Consider the following 16,568-nt stretch of genomic DNA (forward strand, 5'->3'; position numbering starts at 1 on the left):
GCAGCCGGAAGAGGTTCGTTCTTATTGGCCTCGGGGAAAACGCGCAGTGGAGAGGGAAGTAGGGGCCGGCACTGAAGTCCATGCCAGCGGGGCTCACGTGGGAAAGCTTTCTGGGAGTGAGGCGACATGGGGAGAGTTTTGCTTTAGTGGACGTAGGTAGCGGACAGGCCGTCAGGGTTTTCTTCGGATACTTAGCGATAGGACCCTTTGCTGGCCGTACTACGATTTTTTCCCTCCAAACGCCCTTCAGAGGCTCCGCGCCCGGAAAGGCTTGCGGCTTCCACCCGGCCCTGCTCGCGCGTGCCCGCTGCCATGGCGACCCTGCTGCGAGCTGCCCTGCGCCCTCTCCGCCCGCCCCCCGGGCACCGGGGGCCGGCTGCAGGTAAGTGGCGGAGGCGAGAGGGAGGCCTGGGGCGCCCGGCTCCTCTGACCGCGGCGCTTTTTTTCTTTCTTTCTTTCTTTTTTTTTTTTTTTTTTTTTTTTTTTTTGGCCTGTAGACGTGCTGCTCCGAGGCGCGCGCCATGGCGCCGGCCAGCTCTACCCTGAGCACATCCCCACCTCCCCGCTGCAGAAGGTTCTGCTGGCCGCGGGCTCGGCCGGAATGGCCCTCTACAACCCGTACCGCCACGGTAAGGCTGCCCGCTCACGCCCTTGCCTGGGAAGCCTGGGCAGGTGCCGACCTCTCTCTACCCGTCTCCTAGGGGATAACTGGAGAATAAACTAGGCTGGGGTACCCAAACCTGGCTGCACCCCATCATCACCCGCAAGGTTCACAAAAATGCAGATGTCCGGATCCCACCCTGACCTCAGTCTGGACCGGCCAAGCCTGGAGAAGGGAAGGGAAGGGAGGGGAGAAAAGGGCCTGCGTTTTGTTTTGTTTTGTTTTGTTTTTTTGTCTGTCTTTTTTTTTATTTAATTTTTTTTTTTTAATGTTTTATTTTTGAGACAGAGAGAGACAGAGCATGAATGGGGGAGGGTCAGAGAGAGAGGGAGACACAGGATCTGAAACAGGCTCCAGGCTCGGAGCTGTCAGCACAGAGCCTGACGCGGGGCTCGAACTCACGGACGGTGAGATCATGACCTGAGCCGAAGTCGGACACTCAACCGACTGAGCCACCCAGGTGCCCCGGGCCTGCGTTTTTAAATAAACTACTTCCCGGAAGATTCAGTTATCCAGCTACATTGAGAACCTCTCCACTAAATAGATGATTTGTTTGTTATAATAACATGCGTCAAATTGTAACAGCCCACTAAAAATTAAACTTTATGAGGTCAGAGACCATGACTGCCCTATTCCACTGTATCAGCAGCATTTTTTAAGTCATCTGTATGCCTAACATGGGACTCGAACTCACGACCCAGAGATCAAGAATCATACCTCAACGGGCTGAGCCACCCAGGCACCCCTCAGCAGTATTTTAGATTGTGCCTTGACATAACAAATGCCCAGTGTTTGCTGGCTTTAAACATATTGGGGTTCTACAGTATTTTTATCCTCCGTCTCAGGATTCTAAGTATTCTGGAAAGTACTATTACTCCTACTAATAAAAATGATAATGCTGGGGCACCTGGGTGGCTCAGTCGGTTGAGTGTCTGACTTCGGCTCAGGTGGTGATCTCACGGTCCGTGAGTTTGAGCCCCGCGTCGGGCTCTGTACTGATGGCTCAGAGCCTGGAGCCTGCTTCAGATTCTGTGTCTCCCTCTCTCTGCCCCTCCCCCCTCATGCTCTGTCTCTCTCTCTCTCTCTCTCTCTCTGTCAAAAATAAACATTAAAAAAAATTTTTTTTTTAAATGATGATGCTAACTGCTCACCGAGCTTTTATTCTGGTTGTTCACTGCAGTAAGTGTTCTATGTACACGGTGTTCTTGATTTTTCACATTAACCCTATGAGAAAGGTATTCTCCACATTTCATAAATTAGGACCCTGAGGTTTGGAAGCAGTTTGCACAAGTTAACCTAAATAGTGAGATTGCAGCTGAACCCAAACCTAGCACTCTGATGCCAAAGCTTGTACCTATCAATGGAGGCATGATATTCTGTTGTAATAATGGGTGTAAAAGTGATTTGTAAACTCTTTAGAGCACTGTGCTAACCAGAGCCTTCTCAACCCATTAGATTAGTAACAATGGTAATAATTATAGGTACATGTATTTTGCACTTAGTGTGTGCAAGGATATTTGTTAAATATTTAACAAATCCTTGTACCTAAGAGATAGATTATATTTCAGTTTATCCTGTAGGAGACAGGCTCAGATCAGGTCTGGTAACTTATACCTAAGATCATGTCCTACATTTGTCCCCATTTCTTTTCTTTTAGACATGGTCGCGGTCCTAGGGGAGACCACAGGACTCCGTGCCCTGAAGGTCCTCAGGGACCAAATGAAGAGGGATCCAGAGGGTGCCCAGATCCTACAGTAGGTCCCAACTCTGTTTGGAGGATTGAGGAAATTCTCTAAGGATCCTGATCTCTCTGAGGTCACATTGTGTTCCTCTGGGGAGGTCTTCTTGATGCACTGGCCATGGATGTCTGCCCAGGCTGCGCACTGCCCAACTCCATGGGCGCCATTCACATAACACTGTGATGACCCGTGGGTAGTGCAGTGTAGTGGCCTCAGCCCAGTTCCAGCCACAGAGCCCTCTGCCTTCCCTAAGCTCTCCTAACAGGCTAGCTATAACCCCCCAGCCCTGCAGTGCCCTTTGTGAGTACCCTGATTACATCTGAGACATGCCCCCGAGATTGTGCCCCTATAAGCAGAGACTGCGGCCTTAGCTTGTCATAATCTCCTCGGCACCTGCCATCGTCCTGCAGTAGGATTTGTGGCCCCATTATTGCTCTCTGCCCTTTCACTTCTCACACCCTTGCTCTAACTGGATCTCTCACCTGCCTTTGCTGATGCGCTTCTAATACCTAAGTCCTGCCTTCTGCCTTGCAGGGAGCGTCCGCGGATCTTACTGTCCACCCTTGACCTGGACAAGCTCCGTAGTCTGCCTGAGGGCTCACTTGGCCAAGAGTATCTCCGTTTCCTAGATGTGAATGTGAGTTTCCAGCTTCTGTGCATTTGACAATCACCAGGAAGGGCAGAGAAGGGCATGGGAGTGACATCCTGAGGAAGAAGGAGTCCTGAGTGGCCACCACGGGCAGGTGTGCTTTTTGTCCCTTGTGCCAAGGCTTCGTCATTTTCTATGGGACAGGCAAATGGGCCAGGAACTCCAAGGGATAATACTGGCCAGTATTTAGTAGTGTCTGACTAAAACAAAACAAAACCAAACTCTGTTATTGAATGTCAGGTGCCAGGCTCCCCATACCTGGTCTTGCTGAACCCTCCCAGCAGCCTTGTCAGGTATGTCCTATTATTATTCCCTTTAATAGATGAAGAAACTGAGACTCAGAGCACTTAAGCAACTTGATGATTTCATATAGCCAGTATAAATGGAGGCAGTATTCATACTTAGATCACACTTTTTTTTTTTTTTAACATTTTAAGTAATCTCTACACCCATGTGGGGCTCAAGCTCACAACCCTGAGATCAAAAGTCACATGCTCTACCAACTGAACCATCCAGGCATTCCTAGATCATGCTCTCAACTGCTGTACTATGTCCCCCCAGTTCTAGAGATAGGGTATGACAAGTTGTGACACTCTCTGCTCCAGGCAAGGAGGAAAGGAGCTGGTGGGGAGAGTCCCAGCTACTGAGGAACTCACTCATTTGTTCAGAATCTGCCCTGTGCCATCCATGGTTACGGGTGCTGGAGATATAATGGTGAACTAAACAGAGTCCTGCTCTTGAGATACTAATATTCTGGTTTGGAGAAGAAAACAGTAAAGCAATAAGAGAAAAAAAATTGTGTAAAAATTCAGGTCAAATAGTTATTGACTACTTAGAATGTCCAATACTGTTCTCAGTAGTTGAGACACAGAGAGCGAAACTGGCAAAGAGCCTGCTGTTGTGGAGCTTCCATTCTCGCAGATGGTGAGAACAACAGTCAGCATGATGGAGGATGACGAGGCGGGGTCGGAGGCCCATGTCTGATGGGGAGGTCACAGGAGGCCCCTCTGAGGAGACTCAGAAGAGGAGGAGGAGCAGAGGGCCTGGCAAGTGCAAGGCCCTGTGTATTTCAGAACAGGAAAACTGACCAAGGCGGCCACATAGGAGTCGGGGGGGGGGGGGGAAGCCGGTGGGTGACAGGTCAGACCCTGCCAGCCATGGGAAGAAGTCTGTATTTTATAATGGGAGCAATGGGAAGACATGGAGGGTTTCAACTAGGGTAGTAACATGACCTGATTTGTTTTTTGTTTTTTGTTTTTAATGTTTATCTTGAGAGCACAAAAGCGAGTGGGGGAGGGGTGGAGAGAGAGGGAGAGAGAGAATCCCAACGTGGGGCTCAATCCCACAAACCGTGAGATCACAACCTGAGCCAAAACCAAGAGACTAATGCTCAAGCAACTGAGCCACCTAGGTGCCCCATGGCCTGATTTATAAAAGGGCCTTAGGATACAGCTAGGCCACCTTCCCTGTCTCAACCCCTCCCTCCCAAAATACACACATCCCATCAAAGCACCTCTGTCAAATGGCCCTCCAGGTTGCTCTAGAACTAGGCTTCTGAACCTTGGCACTACGGACTTTTGGGCCCACTTAATTCTTTGTAGGGGCTGCCCTGTGCATTTGAGGATGTTGAACAGCCTCCCTGGCCTCTACGCGTAGATGCCAGTAGCACCCCATTAAGTTATGACAACCACCAGTGTCTCCAGACGTTGCAAATATCCCCTGGTGGGCAGTTGAGAACCTACTACTCTAGAAGATCATCGTCCCTGAGAAAATAATCTGCTCCCCATACTCTCCTGACACTTGCCCCTGCCCCATTTTCTACCATCTGCTCAGATTTCACCAGGAAGCAAGTTCCTTCATCAGTGGGAAACCCACCAGGGTAGCCTTCCCTAAGTGCCACCCAGGGAGGGACTGCCTTTCATCTTGTTGCTGTGGAGGGGATGGGACTGCCAGGGCCTCCCTGGGCACCCTGCCCAGTCTCAGCCCTAGTTGTGATAACAGCCCTAGAGATTGTGACACTTGTAGAGCACTGGCACCAGCAGCCCACGGAATGAGAAGGAATACCTTTGTCCCAGCAGAGATTTATATCAAAGTTCAAGGTGAGGCTACCCTCCCTGAGGCTGACATTGATAGAGGGTATGGTCATCTTGTGGTGTCAAGATTTTGAGCATGGGCTCTGGAGTTAAGAGTAGCCTAAGTTAGGATCATACCTCTCTTCCCAGCTTTATGGCCCTGAGCAAATCATTTGACCTCTCTGAACCTCCTATCGCTTCTGTAAGGTAAGGGAACCTAATGTTTAATTGCCAGGGCACTCAACATGGTTTATAAATAATGGATGTTAAGGCTACTGGCTTTGGAATCCAACAGACTTTGTTCCAGCCACTTGATTAGCTGTGTAATCTTCGGGAAGTTACTTAACTTCTCTGAGCCCATTTCTCTTATCTGTCTCTGAGGCTCATAACAATATCTACCGCCAGATGATCATGAGGGTGCAGTGTGATGATATATGTAAAGGACTTCATACAGTGCTGACACATAGTAGATACTTGATAAATATAGTTGTTGTCACCGTGATCGCCTTCAGCTTCACACGGCATGTAGAAGAAATTAGGAGGGGGACCTGGGTGGCTCAGTTGGTTAAGTATCCAACTTCAGCTCAGGTCATGATCTTGCAGCTCGAGAGTTCAGGCCCCACACTGGGCTCACTGCTGTCAGCGCAGAGCCCGCTTCAGATCCTGTCCCTCTCTCTGCCCCTCCTCCTCTTGCACTCTAAAAAATAAGTAAAACATTTAAAAAAGAAGAAGAAGTGGGGCACCTGGGTGGTTCAGTCAGTTAAGCGGCTGACTTCGGCTCAGGCCGTGATCTCATGGTTCATGAGTTCAAGCCCCGTGTCAGGGCTGTGCTGACAGCTCAGAGTCTGGAGCCTGCTTTGGATTCTGTGTCTCCCTCTCTCTCTGCCCTACCCCTGCTTGAGCTCTGTCTCTCAAAAATGAATAAACATTTAAAAAAATAAAAAAGAAGAAGAAGAAGAAGAGATTAGGACCCGGGACCCAATGAGGTCACAGATGCGGACCAAGGCACTCAGCCAGCAACCCCAAAAGCAACGAAGACATCAAATCCTTTGGCCTCTGGACAGGCTGACACCATGCTTTGAGGACAGGAACACCACACTGTTCCCGTTCTGCATGGGTGCTGCTGAGGACTGAGGAGGTGGGTGGGTAAGACGAGGACAGTTGTCATCCCTACCTGGGGTCAGAAAATTGCCTGGAGCTGACCTTTTACTCACGTATTCGTGAGACGTTTATTCACCCAGGCCCTGGCGATACAACAGTGAGCAAATCAGCCGGTAGCCCTCTGCAGCTGAAAGGCTGCTACCCCACCGTTCACAGAAAGAGACCGCAAGCCAATACAAGGCTTTAAACTTGCTGTTAGCCACTTCAGTGAAAGCAGAAAGAAACAAGTGGAATTAACTTTAATAGCATATTACCGTATATTTAGCCTAATGGACCTAAAATATTATTTCAGCATGTAATCAATATTTCTGAATTAGTGAGATTTTACATTGCTCTCTTCATGCCAAGTCTTCAAAACTCAGTGTGTATTTTATACGCACTACAGCACATTTCAAGGCTTGGTGGCCACATGTGGTAAGTGGCTGCTGTACTGGAAAGTCCAGGTTTAGAAGAAGGGCAGACTCACTACATCACAATACAAGATACAGGATGCTGCAGGAGACCATAACGTGGACCTGATCGGTCAAAGGTCATAGACAGCCTCCCTGCAGCAGGAACACGTAAGGCAAGTCATAAAGGATAGATAGAAATTGTCAAGGTGAAACTGAGGGTTTAGGGGGAGAGTACCCTAGGCTGGGAGCAGCTTATGTGAAGGATCAGGGCCAGGACACCTGGCTGGTTCAGTCAGCAGAGTGTGCAACTCTTGATCTCAGGGTTGTAAATTCAAGCCCCGTATTGGGTATAGAGATTACTTGAAAAAATAAAACCCTTTTTTTAAAAACAGGATCAGGGGTCTTGGAAGCTTCTTCTTTTCCTATTTTATTTCTGATTGTGGTTTAAACCTAACATAAGGTGAAATAACATGAGAGTTGCTATCTCAGGGGAGCCTGGCTGGCTCAGTCAGAAGAACATGTGATTCTTGATCTCAGGGTCAGGAGTTCGGGCCCCATGTTGGGGGTAGAGTTTACTTAAAAAAACAAAACAAAACAAAACAAAAAAAACAGGCGCCTGGGTGGCTCAGGTAGTTGAGCTTCCAAGTTCGGCTCAGGTCATGATATCACAGTTTGTGAGTTTGAGCCCCGTGTCAGTCTCTGTGCTGACAGCTTAGAGCCTGGAGCCTGCTTCGGGTTCTGTGTCTCCCTCTCTGACCCTCCCCCGTTCATGCTGTTTCTCTGTGTCTCAAAAATAAAACATTTAAAAAAAAAAAAAAGTTGTCATCTTAACCGTTTCTAAGTGGAGAGTTAGTAGTGTTAAATATATTCACGTTGTTGTGAAACCTCCAGGACTTTTACCTGGAACTCTATCCGCTTAAACAACTACCACTTCCTCCTACCCCATGGAGCTTCTTTGCCATAAATTCCAACAGGCTGAGACATTCTGTGTGAGTTGGGGTAGGCCATGGGGGTGTCAGTGCCACTATATCCCCTGCCTGCAGACTCCCCTGTTGGCAGGTATGGACAGAAACTGTCCTCAGAGGGAGCGCTTGGGTGGCTCAGTCGGTTAAGCATCTAACTTCGGCTCAGGTCATGATCTCACAGTTCATGAGTTCGAGCCCCACATCGGGCTCTATGCTGACAGCTCAGAGCCTGGAGCCTCTTTTAAATTTTTTTTTTCAACGTTTATTTATTTTTGCGACAGAGAGAGACAGAGCATGAACGGGGGAGGGTCAGAGAGAGAGGGAGACACAGAATCGGAAACAGGCTCCAGGCTCTGAGCCATCAGCCCAGAGCCTGACGCGGGGCTCGAACTCCCGGACCGCGAGATCGTGACCTGGCTGAAGTCGGACGCTTAACCGACTGCGCCACCCAGGCGCCCCTGGAGCCTCTTTTAGATTCTGTGTCTCCCTCTCTCTCCCTGCCCCTTCCTGGCTCGCATTCAAAAGTAAATAAACGTTTAAAAAAATTTTTTTTATTTATTTATTTATTTATTTTTTTTTTTTTTTTAAGAAAAGAAACAGTCCTCAGAGATTTTTGGTGGGTATGAATTTGGTGGGAGTGGTTCACAGTCAAAGAGAGGTTGGCCAGTTAGGCCTTGGGGACAGTTGGGAAGAGATACAGGGGAGGGTCATTGTTGTCAGAGGGTCTCCCCAGACACCCGAGCACCCACCCGATTCGTGGACGATGAGGAACTAGCATATGTGATCCAACGGTACCGGGAGGTACACGACATGCTCCACACCCTGCTGGGGATGCCCACCAACATGCTGGGTGAGTGCTCCCCCCCCCAGTTGCCTTGAGAGTGGCGATGGGCGGGGTGGGGTGGAGTGAGGTGGGAGGTTCCAGCCAGCCTGGCCACCTGGGTCTGTCACCCACCAGTTAGCCAGCTCAGTGCCTCGTTTTCCTGCTTTCTGAACATCTTGGGTGTGTGTGTGAACCACTGCCTGTACGATTCCTAAGCTGATCCGGGCTCCCTGCTCTAAAACCCTCTGCAACTCCCTGAGGCCTGGAGGAACCACCCTGGACTTCTCACCCTGGCTTTTAGAGTCCTCTGCACACTGACCCCAAGCTTCCTTTCCAGCCCTTATCTTCTTCTGCTCTTCCCCAGGCCCTTTCCTGCACCCAAGCCAAGTGCTCCAAAGCCCAGTGGGAACCAGGACTGGGCACAGCTAACCTGGTAGAGATTAAAGAGGAGCCAGTGCTTTGCTCTGCTCCGCCACGAGCACCATGGCCTCTCCTCCTGGGCCCTTCTCACCTCCCACCCCATTCCTCGCCCTGCCCCCCAGGGGAGATCGTGGTGAAGTGGTTTGAGGCTGTCCAGACCGGCCTGCCCATGTGCATCCTGGGTGCTCTCTTTGGACCGATCCGACTCCATACCCAGTAAGTTCTCAAGTGGCAAGGGGTTGGGGGAGAACTCAGAGGAGCCAGGGCTCCAGGAAATGGGACAAGCATATCACCTTCCTGGACAGCCCCAGAGTTCTCTAGGAAGCCAGGGTAGAAGGAATGGGGCAAAAAGGTGAAACCGGTCTGGCATAGGATCTCCAAGGCAACGAATGAAGTTTGGATGTTTCACAGGACTCTCTAGGGGCTTTGGGGCCAGGCCTCAGTGTTGGGTCAGAGCAATGGACTTGCGAGGGTGGGGCTGGTGGGAAGGAGTGGCAAATCCAGGGTTAGTTTCCAGAGTTAGGTAGCCCCTGATTTAAATCTGGGCTTCAGCATATTCAAAATATGTAGCTTTGGGCACAAGATTTTGCCTCACTGACTTTCTCTGTTTCCTCATCTGCTAATGAAGATAATAGCTACCTTCTTTTCAAGGTGTTTGTGAGGGTTAACTGAGAAAATGTGCATCAGCTTCTGGGCACATAGTGTGCCTGGCCCTGGGGATCTTATGTCTTCTTTTCCCTCTGCTGCCCCACAGGGGCCTGCAGGTGCTGGTTTCGGAGCTGATCCCGTGGGCAGTTCAGAATGGGCGCAGAGCCCCATGTGTCTTCAACCTGTACTACGAGCGGCGCTGGGAGCAGCCCCTGAGGGCTCTACGGGAGGAGCTGGGCATCACAGACCCCCCGATGCTTGTCAGGGCCCTGGCCTAGGCCCTGAGGTACTGCCCACCCTCAACCCCTGGGGGCAGAAGACTCTTTTGCCATACCTTTGCTCCTTTTCTTTGAACACTGACCCTTGGACATCGTTTGTCATAATTTGTTACAACCACTGCTGAGTGGCTTGAGGGCCACCCAGGAGGGAGCCAGGAGTTGCCCAAAGAGAACCATGTGTGAGTGGGAATCAGTCATCCAGGCTGGTGGGGGCGGGGTGTCTCAGGTCCACTGCCCCTGTTCTGGACTGCTCTTTGCCATCCAGGGGTTTTTGAGGGCCAGGCTGGATGTGCTCCAGCAGTGAGGGCTATACCCAGGTACAAAGGCCTGAAAAGGAGCAGGTGAGTCTGCTGTCTGAATAAAGCCTGCCATCAGGCCAACTATCTACCTCTTCCTCTAGCAGCCTTGGGCCTTTGAGCACCAAGGGCAGACATTCCTTTCAGCCTGAACTTCAGCTACTTGTCCTGTTTCCTTTGGTCTAAAGTCAGACAGACTGGGACTCAGATTCCCAGTTCCTCCATCATTTTCCGGCAGAGGAACTTGGCCCCCCTGTCAGCCCATTTCATCATCAGTAAAAGGGGAATGAAAACAGCACCCACTTCCTAGGGTCGCTGTGTGGATTTCGTGAGGTGACACTCAGAAGAGGGCTTCAGAGAAAGGGCCCCGGGGACAGAAGGCAATTATCCTCATTGTGATCACAGGTGAGGAGGCAGCTCTGAGGCTGCTGATTCATTTTGGAATGGCACCCAGACATTTTCCCTGGGTCAGGGCCAAGGAGTTGGGGACAGGCAGGTTGAAAGGATCACCGGAAGAGTGAGTGACCCTGTTTTGGGTTTTAGAACGAGAAACACTGAGAGTTTTGGGGAGCCAGCTCCCCTTTTGTGGATAGGACAACCAAGGCCCAGAGATGGGCAAGGAATTGCCCGAAATAACTAGAACACAGGCCACGTGTCCTCCTTGGTTGGGTTTCCTATGCCTCAGTTTCCCTATTGGTAATAAGGGTTACAGTTTATTTACAGCTGTACTCTGTGCGTTAGCAATTGAGATGCATTATTGCACTGATGCCTCCCAACAACCCAAAGAGAAAGGCCATACTATTGCTTGCATTTTACTAATGAGGCAGTAGGAGCAGAGCTGGGTCTGGAACCACGGGCCTCTCCAAAACCGGCCCCACATTGCCACACCAGCGCCTCAGCCTTCCTTGTGCCGACTGAGTCCCAGTCCAGGGCTCCCGCTGATAGAGCTGGGAGGCTGGAGGCCTACCTCGGAACAGTGGCCTTTTCCAAGAGGGAAGCCTTGTCCTGAGCTCTTTAAATTTCTGCAGAAAGAGGAGAGGATTAGGGTGAGCTTTCTATAGCTAATCCTTCTTTGCAGCTTAGGCCATCTTTCCAGACCCAGCATGTTTCCATGGCTTTCCAGGGTCCAGGCACCCCTTACCCCCAGGTCAGTAAAAGTCAACAGTGCCAAGTTAGGGGGAGAAAGGCCTGACTCACAGATGGCCTTCTCTGCCCAGCTGGGGAGTTCACCTGCTCCAGCCACCTGGTGCCTGAATGGCCTGGGCCTTTACAGCATTCAAGAGATGGGCACTGGCTGTCACAATTAGCTGGGAATGAAGTCTGGTCTCCAGGTCTTAGGGTGGCACCAACTCACGATTGGAAATAAGTTATACACTGGCAACAGCTACCACTTACTGAGTTCTTACCACAGCCCATAAGGCTCTGCCAACTTCTACCTAGAAACTTCCACTCTTCATCTCAATAAACTATGTTGGCCTTCTGTTTGTTGTTGTTTGTTTTGTTTTTTTAAGTTTATTTATTTTGAGAGACAGTGGTAGCAGGGGAGGGGCGGGGGGGGGGGGTAGGACACAGAATCTGAAACGGGCTGTGTGCTGACAGCCCGACGTGGGGCTCAAACTCAGGAACCATGCGATCACGACCTGAGCCGAAGTCGGACACCTAACCGACCGAGCCACCCAGGCACCCCTTCTTCCTACCTTTGGGAATAGCATCCTGTCCCCTAGTCATTACATGGCCAACTACTTGTCATTCACATTTGTGCTCAAATGTCACCTCTTCAGAGAAGCCTTCCCTGACCACCCATTTGAAGAGGTTCCCTCCCCCTTGCCACACTATGTCACCTTTTCTTCCCGGCACTTAACCACTCTGAAAAGATGTCATTTTTTAACATGTGGGGTTTTTTTTTTGTTTTTTTGTGGGTTTTTTTTGTTTTGTTTTGTTTTGTTTTGTTTTGTTTTGTTTTGTTTGAGAGCAAGGGAGGGGCAGAGAGAAGGAGGAGGGACAGAGGATCCAAAGTGGGCTCTGTGCTGACAGCAGCAAGCCCCATGCGGGGCTTGAACTCACAAACTGTGAGATCATGACCTGAGCCAAAGTTGGACACTTAACCAACTGAGTCACCCAGGGGCCCCTTATTTGTTCACTTATTTACAAGTTCTCTGTGCCATGGGAGCAGGGACCTTGTTCTTCCCCTTCACCACTGGGAACAGTGCTTGGCACATGGTAAGGGCTTGCTGCTTCATAGTGGAAAGCATGGATGCTAAGCCCTGCATGTGCAAAACTACATTCGGTCCCCACAACCACCTCACTTCACAGTGAAGACCATGGGTCTCAGGTCCAGGGCGCGTCCTCAAGTCACACATCTGGGCTGTGACGGAACTTGTTTTGCAACAGACAGGTCTTGAGTTCTCTTCTGGCTGATAAAAAGCTCCCTTTCCCTCTGCCTGATAAAAAGCCCTATGTAGCTGGCTTCAGAGCCATGTTTGGGGCCACAGGCTCTGAGGACAGACAGACATGGCCCTGCCACTGACCAGCACTGCACCCTTGCAGCAGCCTGTCACCCCTTTGAGCCTCTGGCTCCCTACCTGTAAAACGGGGAGAGTATACACCCATCCCACAACGGGGCCATTATGCATGTGTAGTGTTAGCACACAGTAAACATTTAGGAAATGGAAGCGGTCATGTCCCAGGAAGATCCCTCAAGACCTCTGAAGTCACCACATACACGACGAAGCCAGAGGCATTTACTCTGCACACACCCAGGGTGGGAGGACTTATGTAGTCCAAAGGTCCTGATGCCAAATGCAACCAAGCATCTACAAGGTGAGCATCCGCTGTGTGCCGGGGCGAAACCACTGTAGTCCCCTCCGGACCTTTAATGCCTTCAAGTCCTAACTCTTACCTGAAAAGTCTGGAAGTTTAAGTGCTGATGTTCGTTCTCTAACGCAGGGCAGACAGGGGCCATGTCAGTGGAAAGGAGCCCACTGTGAGGTCAGCCTAAACTCAGCCTGTCCCACAAATAACGGCACCCAGCTCCTACCCTCCTAACCCTCAATGGCTCTTTACTGCCCCCAAGATAAACTCCTCAGCCCAGCACACAAAGGCCTTCCAATCACATTTCCCACCACAAGGTCCTCCCCTGACCATGTGTCCCGATGCACAAGCCCCCTGGTCTCCAGCTATTTCACAAATGCCTTCTGAGTGTTGGCCAAACGCTGGGGGTCCTGCAATGATTGAAATAGCTGCATCCGCCCGCCCCCTTGGGAGTTGAGCGGTTATAGCAGCTAAGGGCCTCCAACATGCCCGCCCTATGCTGAGAGCTTGACGTGCGCCATTTCCTTGAGTCCTCACCCACCCCTAGGAGGCAGGGACCATGATGACTGTATTCCCATTTTATAAATGAGGACACTGAGGGGGCACCTGGCTGGCTCAGTTGGTAGAGGATGGGACTCTTGATCTCAGGGTTGTAGGTTTGAGCCCCATGTTGGGTGTAGAGATTGTTTAAAAATAAAATCTAAAGGGGTGCCCGGGTGGCTCAGTTGGTTAGGCATCCGACTTCGGCTCAGGTCATGATCTCGTGGTTTGTGAGTTCGAACCCCGTGTCAGGCTCCGTGCTGGCAGCTCAGAACCCAGAACCTGCTTTGGATTCTGTGTCTCCCTCTCTCTGCCTCTTCTCCAGATCACACACACACACACACACACACACACACACACACACACACTCTCTCTCTCTCTCTCTCTCTCTCTCTCTCTCTCTCTCTCTCTCAAAGATAAATAAACATTAAAAAAATTTTTTTTACTAAAATCTAAAAAAGAAAATGACCAGGGCTCCGTGAGAAGAGGTGATTTGCCCAATGCCTCACAGGTGGGACTGGGAGTGTAACCCAGGTGTATCTGACTGAAAAGCAAAGAAGACAAGTCATAATAATGTGTGGTGGGTGTTGACAGAGGTATGGTGAGCAGTTGGTGAGGGGCAACCTATTTAGTCATCTAATCTCCACCTGCCGGTGTATCCAACTAGACTGTCAGCAACTTGAAGACGGGCTGTCTGTCTCGTTCCCTCTATGTCCCCTTGCATCTCCCCCACAGGCCAGGCCCAGGGTCTGGTGGAGTACTCCACCTTGGCCTCACCATTGTGACCGGGCTAGGGGGAGGAGAACAAGGGAGCTGGTCACCACTGCCATCTTGCAAACTCTCATTTGCCCACATTGTATATGACCTCAGCAAATGATGTGGACACGATTGTGTTTACACCCCTGGATCCTGTGTGGATCAGATCAGAGCCTCCAATTCACTCTCGCTGTCATTCATTCAACAAACATTTATCGGGCTTCTGTTATTTCCTAAGCCCTGCAGATATAATCAGAGATAATCTACATGTCTAGATTTTACATGAGCTTTGTGGTCAGTGAGCTTGTAAATTACAATAATAAATACGTCAAACACGGACTCAAATTCTGGGAAGTGTGCACTAGCAGTGTGTCCTCATTTTTATATATAAGAAGTGGAGGGGCACCTGGGTGGCTCGGCAGGCTGAGCGTCCGACTTCAGCTCAGGTCATGATCTCATAGGTTGTGAGTTCGAGCCCCAAGTCAGGCTCTGCCCTGGCAGCTCAGAGCCTGGAGCCTGCTTCCGATTCTGTGTCTCCCTCTCTCTCTGCGCCTCCTCCGCTCCTGCCCTGTCTCTCAAAAATACACATTAAAAAAAAAAGAAGTGGAGGGGTGCCTGGCTGGTTCAGTTCGGTGGAGCATGTGACCACTCTTGATCTCAGGGCTGTGGGCTCGAGCCCCATGTAGGGTGTAGGGATTACTTTAAAAAACTATTTTATTTGGGAATGCAAACTGGTGCAGCCACTGAGGAAAACAGTATGGAAGTTCCCCAAAAAGTTAAAAATAGAACTACCCTAGGATCTAGCAATTGTACTACTGGGTGTTTGCCTACCTAGAGAATAAGAAAACACACCAATTCTAAAGGGATACATGCACCCCTATGTTAATAGCAGCATTATTTCCAATAGCCAAAATACAGAAGCAGCCCAGTGTCTATCTATTGATGAATGAATCAGGACAATGTGGTGTATATATATATATACACTGGAATGTTGTTTAACTATAAAAAACGATGAAATCCTGCCATTTGCAATGACATGGGTGGAGCTAGCGAGTATAATGCTAAGTGAAGTTATTCAGCCAGAGAAAGACAAGTGCCGTATGATTTCATGTGGAATTTAAGAAATAAAACATGGGGTGCCTGGGTGGCTCAGTCGGTTAAGCGTCCAACTGCAGCTCAGGTCACGATCTCGCGGTCTGTGAGTTCGAGCCCTGCGTCGGGCTCTGGGCTGATGGCTCAGAGCCTGGAGCCTGCTTCTGATTCTGTGTCTCCCTCTCTCTCTGCCCCTCCCCCATTTATGCTCTGTCTCTCTCTGTCTCAAAAATAAATAAACGTTAAAAAAAATTTTTTTTAAAGAAATAAAACATGAGCAAAGGGGAAAAAAAGAGAGAGGCAAGGCAAGAAACAGACTCTTAACTATGGAGATCAAACTGAAGGTCACCAGAGGGGAGGGTGGTGGGGGGATGGATTAAGTAAGTGATGGGGATTAAGGAGGGCACTTGTGATGAGCACCGGGTGTTGTATGGAAGTGTTGGGTCACTACATTGTACACCTGAAACTAATAGAATACTATATGTTAACTAACTGGAATGAAAATAATAACTTAAAAATAATAATAAATAAAAATTAAAAAAAAAACTTTTATTTGTTTTTGAGAGAGAGACAGAGCACGAGCAGGTAAGGGGCAGAGAGCGAGGGAGATAGAGGATCCCAAGCAGGCCTCACACTGTCAGCACAGAGCCTGACATGGGACTCCATCTCGTGAACCTTGAGATCATGACCTAAGCCAAAATCAAGAGCGAGATGATTGGGACACCTGGGTGGTGTCTGACTTCGGCTCGGGTCATGATCTCATGACTCGTGTGTTCGGCCCCACATCGGGCTCTGTGTTGACAGCTCAGAGCTTGGAGGATGCTTCAGATCCTGTGCTCCCTCTCTCTCTGCCCCTCCCCTGCTTGCAATGTCTCTCTCTCTCTCTCTCTCTCTCTCTCTTTCAAAAAGAAATAAATACTAAAAAAAAATTTTTAAAACATTGGGACACTTAACCGACTGAGCCACCCAGGTGCCTGCCAAAAATAAAATCTTTTTTTTTTTTTAAGGTTTATTTATTTTGAGAGAGAGAGAGCAGGGGAGGGGAAGAAAGAATCCCAAGCAGGCTCTGCATTGTCTGCAAGGAGCCTGATGCAGGGCTTGATCTCAAGAACTGTGAGATCATGGCTTGAGTGGAAACCAATAGCTGGATGCTTAACTGACTGAGCCACCCAGGAGCCACATAAAATCGAAAAGAAGAAAGAAAGAAAGAAAGAAAGGAAGAAAGAAAGAAAGAAAGAAAGAAAGGAAGGAAGGAAGAAAGAAAG

General features: G+C 49.6%; 1 protein-coding gene across 1 annotated transcript; it reads left to right on the forward strand.

The window, feature by feature from the left end:
- The first annotated feature begins 32 nt into the window (after nt 1–32).
- On the forward strand, nt 33–11,588 carry COQ4 (coenzyme Q4). Its single transcript, XM_040482488.1, has 7 exons — nt 33–382; nt 498–629; nt 2,319–2,415; nt 2,935–3,037; nt 8,360–8,489; nt 9,005–9,098; nt 9,637–11,588. The coding sequence occupies exons 1-7, from the start codon at nt 313–315 to the stop codon at nt 9,806–9,808; spliced, it is 798 nt and encodes a 265-aa protein (XP_040338422.1). The 5' UTR covers nt 33–312; the 3' UTR covers nt 9,809–11,588.
- Nucleotides 11,589–16,568: the final 4,980 nt, after the last annotated feature.

This window comes from Herpailurus yagouaroundi, unplaced genomic scaffold (genome assembly GCF_014898765.1).
Source record: "Herpailurus yagouaroundi ecotype Mexico unplaced genomic scaffold, PumYag 160, whole genome shotgun sequence".
In the NCBI taxonomy this organism is placed as follows: domain Eukaryota; kingdom Metazoa; phylum Chordata; class Mammalia; order Carnivora; family Felidae; genus Herpailurus; species Herpailurus yagouaroundi.